Raw genomic sequence first — 12,430 nt, forward strand, 5'->3', positions numbered from 1 at the left:
AATTTTAATAAAGTATACATATATATACATACCCCTGGTTGAGGACCACTGACCTACAATATAACGGCTAAAAGTAAAATAAAATTGCAGACAATATGAAAAATCAATGAAGAGAGAGAGAGAGAGAGAATTCCAGAAGAAAATAACATCAAACATTTTCAACCCCCTTGACCTGTAAAACATTTTGTTGCAGAGAACACAATTTTCTGAAAGCAATTCAACCGAGGCTTCAGTGAACTATTAAATAAAGTTTCTTAATTCACATTTGAGTGATTCTGAGAATGTAACTGATGAATCATGATAAAAATCAATTGGCTCTAAACATTCATGTTCAAAATTATTCAAAAGTCACATTTTGTGCAGAATCTTTTCTTTAAAACCACAAATAAACGCTGTCTGTAAGTGCTTAGAAGCTTCTGTCACCTCTCTACTGCAGTCTTGGCTCATTCCTCGCCTGAAAAAGCTTTCAGACCACTGATAATCTTTGGTTTTCACAATGCCACTGCTTTCTTCAAATTCAACCAAATACTTTCAATCTGAAGACTAAAACAGGCCATTCATGTACATCCCTTGACTGATCCCGGAACCATGCAGAAGTCGATTTGGGTGTATACTTTGGGATGGCTGTCCTGCAGGTAAGTCCATTGGTCATCAGCTTCAGTTTTTACAACAAAGGCATCAAAATTCTTGCCAAAATGGCCTGATACTTCAAAGAATCCCTAATGCCTTTGATACATTCATATTTGCCACTTCCTGCAAAAGTAAAACACCTCCAAGTTTGACCATGGAGATGTTGTTCTCTTCTTTATAAGCTTTGCCTTTTCCCCCCAGAAATACTGCTTATCCATGGGTCCAAAAGTTCCAGTTTGGTCACATTGCTCCATAAAACATTCTTCCAGAATTCCACATCCACTATCCAAATAAATTTTAACATGTTCAAGTCGGCCTTTTATGTTGATCTTGGTTAAAAGTGGCATCCAGCAAGATGCCCCAACACAAACGCCATACTTCTTATACTCTGCATCAATTTTTTTTTTCCTCCTTCATTGGGTCAGATTGAAAGTCTTTGGCATTAACAGCAGGTTGACCGATAACCTGACTAGCTAAGACCCTGCTACCTGCAGCTTGCACACACAGTCGAGAGATTAAACTGCAGTTATTGGTGCCTTGTCACCGAGGAACCCCTGCAGAGCCTATTACAACCTAATGCATGAAACAGCTGAGAGGGCCCTCCATTGAGTAAAGTAATTAAATGTGTCTGCCTGCCACCGGTGGATGTATAAGACCTCCAGCGCCATGGTCAGGTAGAGTAATTACCATTCCTCTCTCTCATGCCTGTTTGATAAAAGATGACTATCTTTCTCAACCCTGAGAAACCATCTGTGTATCATCAGCTGTAAAACTGGAATACCTCTGAGGGTTTCTTTTTTCATTATTCCACCCATGATAAAACCTTGTCCATCCATAACATTGCCATACATCTTGCAAGTTCTGACTGATGGTACTGGATGAAGAACTTATTTCTGTGAACTTGTTTCAAACTGAACAATCCGCATACAGATGGACGTCAATGCAATGGTTGTACAGTCTGGACTGAAAGGTTATGTGGGAAACACTGGGGAGTTTCTCCACAACTCATGTGGCAATGTTATTCATCTAGAGCTACAAAACAGATATAGCTAATTCCTAGTGGGTTACTTAAATTTGAATATTAACTTCAATCAATCAATAAACCAATAAATCAATCTATAAATCAATAAATCAATTAATAAACCAAACAATAAACCAATCAATCAACCGATCAATCAATCAACCAAACAATAAACCAATCAATCAACCAACCAATCAATCAATCAATTGATTAATTTATCAATCAATCAAATCAACCAACAAACCAACCAACAGATCCATCCATCCATCTATATAAAGAGCAGCAAATCGGTATATTATAATAATTTCAGAAGGAGCATGTGACACTGAAGACACTGAAAATTCAACATTAAATGAAAGTAAAACATTTGATTTTAAATATATTCAAATAGAAAATAAGTTATTTTAAATTGCAAAACTATTTCACAATATTATCAAATAAATGCAGCTTTAATGAGGATAAGAGACTTCTTTTTAAAACATCCCGAGAAAAAAAAAAAAAAAATTCTGACTGACCCCAAACTGTTGTGGATGTGAGGCTGCCTTAAAATTTGGCTGTTAGTTATATATCGTAGAAGATTTGATTTGGTAAACTTTAGCATAAATATATGTTTTGGAACAGCCTCCATGCCACTTTGTTGTGTGCTTTACAGAACCTGTTCTGCAGCGTCTTGAAATACAGGGGCCATTTATTACCGTAAGACATTAAAACATATTGTTTAGAACGAGCAGCGATGATGGCGATATGGCAGCTGATATGATACATAGCATAGTGTGCCGAGGAGACATGAATAATGATAGAGGAGAAAATAGAAGGAAAACAGTGGGGAGCTTTGCTTTTTTTTCCTTCTGTCTCCATCTGCCTCTCTTTTTTTCTGCCGGCCAGAGAAGCGCCTGATGTATTTGCTGCTTGGCTGCTCTCAGAGATTGCTATCAGCCAAGACTCGTCTGTGGAGGTAAACTCAATACGCATATTTTCCCTTCCCTTTCAAGCCCTCTGATTTGGCGTGTGTGAATTTTTAGAGCTCTAATAGTGTGTGATTTGAAAGTGTGACCGTTCGCTTTGGCCTTGTAGAGATGCAATACAAATGTAATGCAAGATGAACCAATCGATAGAGGTGTAATGTTGAAGCCAGGACCTCGGTTTGTAGACGTGTTTTCAATAATAAGAGTGAACGCCAATCCAATCACCGTTTGCCCGAAATCGTACGCGGAAAATGAATGTTGATGTTTCTGGCAAATTCGAAGCGTCCAGATGGTGTTTTGAGGAACGTTTAAAGCCGCTCCACTGCAACACGACTTAATAATCAGTTTGACTGACATGATATCACTGCGCAAGCTACTGATTTAAAAACTAGTTGTCAGCTATGTATAACATTTCAATTCTCACTTCATGTACCCTGTCAACACAACATTATGAGGAATGGCAGATGGTGTTTTACTGGAAGTGTAACGCTTTCCTTGGGATACTTTACTGTGTCTAAATCACTTCATGCAAAGTATGGTTTATAAAAATTTCGCATTATGTTGGAGGCCAATGGCACAAATGCAACTACACAGGGAGAGAGGTTCGAACCAGGTTCGAGTCCCGGATTGTATGTGACGCTGTATACCAGGATAAATATGTCAGCTGCTAATGAATTTGCTTTATTATTTATATTGCAGCAGATAAATATGTGGGGTCATGAATGGGCAGGACTGCTGCATGATATTTACAGCTGAGAATGAGGAAAAAATACAGAGCTGGTCCCAAACTAGTCAAGATAAGGATGAATTTAATGAATAAGGGATGTTTTTCAAGCATGATTGTAATTATTTCATGTAGAATGGAAGTGATGTATCTTGTGAATGTGGCTCATCCAATCCAAATTTAGAGTCAGAACAATCCATTTTACAATCTATTTTATATGGATGCAATATGTTGTCGTTAGGTTAATTTTTTGATTAATCATTAATAATTTACAGTAACATCATTAAATCACTAATGCAATTAATCACCCAAACCTACTGGTATAAAATGAAGACATTAAAATTGAAGAAGCATTTTGTTTCATTAATTTGTGAAATGTTATTATTTTTAGTATTCTTTTTATCTCAGCCCTGTCATAAAAAATGTGGTTGTTATGGTGCAAGATGCTGAAAAACTCATTTAGATCTACCTACAAAGGTCAATAATGCAATATAGTTAACTAAAAACAAAAACAAAGAAAAAATAAATAATACATAAATACTTTATTATTTGTTTAACCAAACAAATAAATAAATAAAAATATGTTATTGGTAATTGAAATAAGGCAAAAATATATTATATAAAATATTTTATGAAAGAAAAAATAATAATTGGAATAAATAAGTTGAAGTCGAAGTACTAAAATTATTCAAACTAAAATTTAAATAAAAACCAATGTAAGAATTATATAGAAATATAAAAAATGGGAAATTCACTTAATAAATAAAATGAATAAAACTTCATAAAATCTGGAATAAAAATAAAAGCTTATTAAAATATTAATACATGCTACAACAATACAAATTATATATATATATATATATATATATATATATATATATATATATATATATATAAATAAATAAATAAATAATAATAATAATAATAATAATAATAATAATAATAATAATAATAATAATAATAATAATAATAAAGGCAGCAAATGTTAAACTATAAATATAAAAATAAATTTAAATTATCCTAATAATTAAAAAGAATATATGTATAAAAGTCATTGTGCTTCGAGCTGTTTCTTTAAATAGCAAAAACAGCAAATAGGTGGTCTCTTGTTGTTTGGAACCATACATAAGAAATCAGGCTTGATTTACAAGACAGCCAACCTCATATGTCAGAGGCTGGAGCAGTGTCAAATCCTCCCATACTGTCTCACGCTGCTGCTGTGAGTCCCCCGTTCTCCAACACTTTGACCTGCGAGGGGAGTGAGAGCTGTCCAAACAGACAGGGGGAGTCGGGTGAACAGCGTGGCTGTGTTTGAGAGGTCAGATATCCAGCACAGAGGCTAACATCAGACTTCGGCTCCAGGGAAAAACAAGACCTTTAGATAACTGTAGCCTTACAGAGACTCAAAACATGTGATAAGCTGTGGGAAGACAGAAAAAAAATGGTGCAAAGATGGAAAGAAAAGAGGGAGACTAAGCACAGGAGGAGACTGGAGGATTCTCTAAATGAAGGGTGAGGAAATCATTTTCTGGAATATGGGATTCGGATCAAAGTGTGTCTACAGCAGTAGACTAAACAACGGATAAACTGCGAGTCCAACCTCAAGTACAACGAAATACAAGTAACAAAGAGGCAAACTCCTCAAGTGAGCCTCCTAAATCAAACTGGCAGTTATTGAGCTGGGTTACTATTTTTAAAAAGCATTTTCAGAGGCATTCCAGGCCAGTAAGTTTATCAAAGGCAAGCTTGTATTAAGTTACAAAGAGAATACTCTCTCCCAACACAGAGCCACACACCACAATGATTCTGCAAAGCTCTCTGATGATAATTACATATACATATACATATACATATACATATACATATATACATAGTACACACACACACACACACACAGACACACACAACTGTGCTTTCGTGATAACATTTTGCAATAAGGTATTATTTGTTAATTAGTGTTAATTAGTTAATGCTGTATTAGTGAACATGAACAATGAAAATCACTTTTAAAGCATTTTTCAATTTGCTTACATAATGAGACCTAAAGTGCTACCAATAAAAGGCGGAAACTTAAAAATCCTAAATTAGAATATTGCCAATGTTGCCAAAATAAATGAAAGTTATATACATATACGATAACAATTAAAAACAAATAAAAAGGCACATGAAACAATTACTAAAACTTCAATTAAAATAAAAACAAAAAGTGAAATCGAATTTAAAATATTGTTAACACAATACATAAATAGTATTAAAATAACTTTTGAAATAACGTGCACCTTTGATCATGATATATTTCTGAGTAAATTAGACTGATATTGAAATGTTAACTTTAGGTTTTTAATATGTTTTAAACATCAGTTTAAAGAACGCGTCAGAACCAGAAAGCAAAAAACAAAACAAAAAAACATGCCAACCAAGAGCCAATGCCAAAAACACAGGCAATTTTTGTTGTTGCCTAAAACATTTTCAATTAAGTATCATGTTTTAAAGGTACAGGTTGCCACTAGAGGGCACTACCAAAACAATAACAATCGCATGGTTTGATGACGCTAAGAAGGAGCAAGGAATGATGGGATTTGTTGTCTTCTACCCAACCGCTGACGGCCATTAATCAGACGGAAAGATAAATCATGGATTTAACGCGAGTTCAACGATTTGCGCGAGTAGATTACATACAAAGTCAATGCAAAGACGCGATCAGACTATGGATCAGATGCGTCCCCGCACGGGTCTAGAGACGTGATGCCCCGCATTTGGCGTGTATGCCCCATAACACTAATCTTGTTGATCGTTATAATAGCATACGTTTTCTGTAAAGATATTAATCAAAACAACTCAACAGTCGAGTAAAACACAAGCGAGATTGGCATCTCTTTCCAGTTGAACTTTGTCACGAAGCTACTTCCGCATTTGTCCACGAAACTGTTGTCATGTGGTTTCTACGTCAGTAAAGGCGGTAACAAAGGGGAACTAACGTCATTGACAGGTGACTGTACTGCCCCGTGACACTGTTTAGAATGGCAATTTTCTCATGATTTACAAGTAGTTGAAAACATTAGAGATATTGTTAGTAATCAGCTGGACAAAATATATAACACTAGCAATATTTTACTGCAAATATCTTACAAATTGTTCCTTTAAGTGTCATTTTAAAGCAGACTTGGTGTATCATGCACCACTTTTGATGACATAACAACTGAAAGGTGTGACTGTCAGCAAGCCACTTCAGTGAAAAGACTCCTAGAGTGAGATGTGGCCTGAGAAAATAATTAGACACACAGAATGGCCAGTCATTTTCACAGTCTGTCTGGCTTTTTAGCTTGGATTTGAAGCTCAGAGTGGCTGCCTCTGGATTAGTTCTTGCTTCCAGGCCTTCCCAGCTCGAGGGCCAGCAGTCTCACGGCCGAGTGAAATCCAGGCAGGCAGTTTGCTGTGCTATGGAGCCCAGGGCTGAACCGTAGGGGATGTTTTAATGGGCACATTTCATTGTTAGGAGTGTGGCTGCTGAAATTGGGGCAAACCTACATGAACATCACAGGGCCTAGCAGACGTCTCACAAATGTCTCAGTTCCATGACAATTAAAGCACAACAGTCTGTTCCAATGGCTGTATTTTTCAAGCTATGCTTTGTGGACAAGGCTAGTGTTCAAAAGTTTGGGAATGGTAAATGTTGTTGAATAAATGTTTATGCTTGCCAAATGTGCTTTATTTGAATAGAAAATGCTGTAAAAACCTTATTATTATGAAATATGATCAACATAATTACATTATTATTTATTATACAATACATTAACTGTTTTATATATGCATATATATTTTCAAATGTAACTTATTCCTGTGATGGCAAAGCAAAATTTTCGGCAGCATTATTACTTTTCTTTTTTGAGGATTTGTATTTTCAGAAATCATTCTAACATGCTGAACTGCTGCTCAAGAAACACTTCATATTACAACCAATGTGAAAACAGTTGTGGTTTGTTTTTGTGGAAACCGTCTGATGAACAGAAAGTTAAAAATTATTATTTGAAAATGGAAATCTTTTGTAATTAATTGAATTATCTTTACTGTCGCTTTTGATTGATTGAATACATCCTTGCTGAATAGAAGTATTTAAGAAATTGTACACTTGAACAATACTATACTATTTACAAATGTGTATACATAGTTATACATGTACATACATATATACATACATATATATATATATATATACACACAAAATCCACTGAATAAAAAAGGTAAAGAGGAACAAATCCTCTCAGTGCATTTAACCAGTATTATTGTAACCATGCTAAAGCAGCACCCACAATCCCCCACTCTCCTCCTCTCTCCTCACTAACTGCAGCTGGGACGCACCTCTGCCCCTCACTCGGAGCCTAGAGCCTTTGGCTGTCAACCCCACACCTACTACAGCGCAGCACAAACGCTTCCAGCGCCTCCAGTCCCAGATTCCCACTGCGGGAACACGGCTGTAGGCCATGCTTTCTCTCTGTCTCCTTAATGAGGCCCCATTTGCACCTCCTGTTCCCAATCCCAAGCCATCAGGACCACCACTACAGATAAAATGCTGATGGAAATAAATGCAGAAGCACTGTAATGCTATGGATGTGTGCTTGACTAAAGCGGACGGATGTAATCCTGGGAGAACATGGGAATCCAAATAATTAGAAGATCTGCTTTAAAAACAGCATTAGGCTTTTGGAAGCCAACAAAAAAAAAACAAAAAAAAAAAAAACAGGCATGAAACATTATATGTCTCTTCTTACAAAGTACAATAAACATACAGTACATAATTTGGTATAGACTACCTGTCAAAATGTCAAAATAATTCAAATAATTAATACACACACACACACACACACAAATATGTTTCTGAATATGCTGATATGCTGTTTTTTCTATCAGTGTTGAAAAAGTATTTAATTTAATTTTTTCCTGCTATTTTTTTATTTATTTTTTTTTTGGGGGGGGGGATACTGTGATAAACTATCTTTTAAAAAATATATACTTTTATTCAGAAAGGATTCATTAAGGTGATCAAAGGTATTTATAATATTACAAGAAAAAGTGAAGAAAATAATTATATTAGAGTCATGTGACACTGAAGACTGGAGTAATGATGCAGAAAATTAAAATGCTGATTTTTAATATTCCAAACTTTTTTTTCTCTCTATTTTTGATCTTTGAGCATAACCATAAGACACTTCTCTCTCTCTCTCTCAAAAAAAAAAAAAAAATCCCAAAGTTTGACCTGTAGAATATTTCTGAGCATGGGAAAAGTTTGATTCGGTACTAAATGATGTAAAGTGTTATGTTATTCACATCAGCATCCACAGCACTTTATGCAAGCGATTACTTCCTGAGCTCCGTCTCTACAAATAACCTGCTGTTTACCCAGCAGCAGCACAGAATAAGAAATGAATTGGACTTGATTAGTCACTTACTTGAGAGGAGCGCTCCTGGGCTTGGGCTTCTCAGCGGCCTGTGAATAAGACAACAGCCCATTAGAATAAAGGTTGATAGCGTGCAGAGAAAGAAACAGAACAGAAAACATTCAAACACAGGAAAATAGGCCGATCAGTGTTTGCTGGTTTCCCCTTATGTGAGATGTGAGAGTACTTAGAGAGAACAGTTAAGCATGACCAGAAACAGTAGATCAGTGTTGCTTGAGGAAATTTATATTGATTTTCTAGGATGGAGATTCTATTCAGGCAGAGCATTTGTAAATTCCCATTAGTTCACAGCAATGTTCAGTAATTTATGTTGCTCATAAGATTCTATAGTGTTTTCTAGGGCTTTCTAAGCAGTAGTAAAACAAATACAGTCAATTAACTATTATTACCCCTGACAACCCATATAGCATATATATAGCATATATAGATGGATCTCATAAAAACATGAAGATAAAGTTTAAAAAGTCTGTTTAGTACTAATTAGGATTGTAATGGATGCCAAAAATGTTTCCAAATGGTCATTTTCATGGGATTCTAATCACTGTTAAAAGCAAAGCTTTTTTGAAGCAAAACAAATCAAAGCAAAGCAGAACAGAACAGAACAGAACAGAACAGAACAGAACAGAACAAAACAAAACAAAACAAAACAAATCAAAGCAGAACAAAACAAAACAAATCAAAGCAGAACAAAACAAAACAAAACAAAGCAAAGCAAAGCAAAGCAAAGCAAAACAAAACACAAAACAAAACAGAGCAAAACAAAACAAAACAAAACAGAGCAAAACAAAACAAAGCAAAGCAAAACAAAACAAAACAAAACAGGCTTCAATACAAGTTAATTTATTCATTTACTCAGTGAAATATGACCAAGGAATGTTCTTGACAGGTTTTGTCAGATTCATCACTTTGTGTCAGTCAATTAATAAAACCATAGTACAGTGATGATTTTGGATGATAAGAACTGGTATTTTGAATTAACATTCATGTATTAAGCTATTTACCTAGTGTATTTGAAGCAAAAAATAAATAAATAAACAAAAAACAAACAAACCAAATATATATACAGTATTTGTCAGTGAATTCTGTGATTTGAACTTTTCGAGCATGACATATGTTGATGAATTAACATTCAGCAGCTTACAGGTAACGCAGTCAACAAAATTTAAGCATTGACTATGAATTACAATTTCATTTGACTTGGAAAAAAAAAATCATACAACGTAAGGCCTGTCAAAGAAATCGTCTACTGACTAACACTAAGTGCCCTAGACTAACATAAAAACAATCTCTTCACTCAATGAGATTCATTTCCTGAGCTAATCTGCATCGTTCCTCTATGACGGCACGCTGTTTATTAGGTCTGAGCCGAATGTTTGTCGCAGTGACTCCTTCGGCTGTAGTAAATACATCACAGAGTGCTTTACTGGCCCATAAGTGCCACTTTCAGAATCAAATCTCTCAAGGTAAATAGGGATATATTGAGATATCCAGCACTACAGATGGGAGCTACCTGGGCAGCTGCAGAAGCACAGACGCGGGTTTTGGGTTTAATACCACGGCCATTGATCTGTGTACAGTCCATTTATCATTCAGGGAGGGAGCCAGTGATCTTCACAGTGTATTAGATGAAACAACTCAGATCATCTGTCACAGGCCCTCTTATTGCTGTTTCCCTCTCAGTGGGGAATTTGGGCTCATTCCAGGCTGCTCGCAGATGGATGTTGCTAGGCAACATGGTTGGGGGCCGTTCTGCTGGCGGTGGCGTGCGTAGGTAAACCCACACGTGGCCAGGGACATACAAATGTGCGCATACACACACGAACACGTGCTAGTGAACTCTTATGAATGTCAGGTCGCACCCATCATGAGTGTTATGAGTATTTGTGCATTTGCTTTAAGGGTTTGTATGTTAGGAGCCAGGAGGGGGGGTTTAGGGGGGCTTGTGAGAGTGGCCATCACTATTGTGTTTCGGATCACATTAGCTTTCCCAAAAAGCCAGTGTGACGGAATGGTTTAGCACAGCGCCTGTTGAAATCAACACAGGGCCAAAGCCATTTCAAACATGATCAATGTGTGCTATGTCCGACTTTAAATATTCGATTCACAACAGAAACGAGGAAAAAAGACGCTTTACGGCAACACATCAGTGTAGTCTGAATGATCTAAAGCAATGGAAAATCTGTTCAGCTGTATCTTATGTAGAAATATGTTACAAATCTTAACACACAACCATGTAAATGTTCACCTGGAAATGAATCTTTTGTTATCATTTATTCATTGGTATCCAAAAAGATTGACTTCTGTATTATTATTATTATTATTATTTATTTATTTTTTTTACAGGTTTGAATTACACCATGGTTAGTGAATGTTAACACAATTTTCAGTTTATTTGATGAGCCACACGCAGGCCTTGATCAGCTTTTTTATTTATATTTAGGTGAAAACATGCCAGTTTTATGGTCAAATGCTATTTTATATAAATATACATTTTTGTTATATGTATACATATGTAGTAGAAGTACTTTGCACCGTGCTATTTATTTTGTATTATGGGTTTAGAATCTTTCCTGCAGGGCTCGGTTCATTCATGAGATAATAATAATAAATAAAAACAATTACTTAGACTTTGACACATTTAATGAAAAGTTGCTTTGCTTGTTGAACCCAAACAGCTCAAACCCCATTATCTAGTGAGCCATAAAAACATTAAGCCCTTTTGTACATCCATTTACTACTATCCTTTTCAATTTGAAGGTTGAGAAAAGACATTTGATTAATTAAAAAGTAAACTGAGACATAATTAACAATCTTTGCTGTATTATATTCAAGTATTCAAGGACATTGTCTGACAATGTATTATTATTGAGTTGTTCAAATCCTGTGACTTTTAATCAACTTCTAATAGATGATTTTGATGTATTTAATTAAAAATGGAATGTTTTGTCATTTTTCACAAAAATCCATTCATTTTCATTATTATTTTCAAAATGAACAAGGCAAAATTACATCTTCATACTGAGAGAATATTGTGGGCTCAATTCAACTAAATACATTGCCTTTACACACTCAGTTAAAACAGAAAATAATGCTGACTTGATTCTCATTTTGTAGAAAAAAAGTCTATGGACAACTGCTGTATATTTGCCCCATATGCATATGCCACAAACCTTCAATTGTATTTAATCTGAAAAATGCCTTTTAATTGGTGTCGTTAATATGGTAAAATGCCCTGAAACCTCTGGGCTGTTGTAGGGCAAAGTACTCCTCAAGCTGAAAGTGTTGCCATTTAATTAATGCAATACATGTAGGAGGTGAAAGTTCAAGGCTAATGCTCTTATCTCCTTTCACATAAGGTATTTTTACATTTTTTATTTTATGTATTTAGGGCTTTATTGGCAATGACTAGGGAGAAATTAAGGGTTTATGTGGCCACTTTGAGAAAGAGGCTAAATTATATATGCCACTAAAACTCAGCTCTCTCTCTCTCTCTCTCACACACACACACACACACACACACAGAAATGGAAAGATGGAGGAGAAGCTGTTTGCGTCTGTGCCGTAAACAAACAGCTCTGTTTCTCATTCATTTTTATTTTTATTTACATATTTATTCTATTCTATTCTATTCTAT

At 35.4% G+C, this 12,430-nt stretch overlaps 1 protein-coding gene across 2 annotated transcripts in view; it reads right to left on the bottom strand.

The window, feature by feature from the left end:
• The window catches only part of LOC128026834 (AF4/FMR2 family member 2), a 188,778-nt gene that overhangs the window by 53,265 nt on the left and 123,083 nt on the right, over positions 1–12,430 (bottom strand). For both annotated transcript variants that reach the window (XM_052614069.1, XM_052614068.1), the window contains exon 9: positions 8,788–8,825. In XM_052614069.1, the coding sequence (XP_052470029.1) occupies positions 8,788–8,825 (38 nt within the window). The remainder of the gene's footprint in view (positions 1–8,787; positions 8,826–12,430) is intronic.

Source organism: Carassius gibelio, chromosome A14, assembly GCF_023724105.1.
Source record: "Carassius gibelio isolate Cgi1373 ecotype wild population from Czech Republic chromosome A14, carGib1.2-hapl.c, whole genome shotgun sequence".
NCBI lineage: Eukaryota > Metazoa > Chordata > Actinopteri > Cypriniformes > Cyprinidae > Carassius > Carassius gibelio.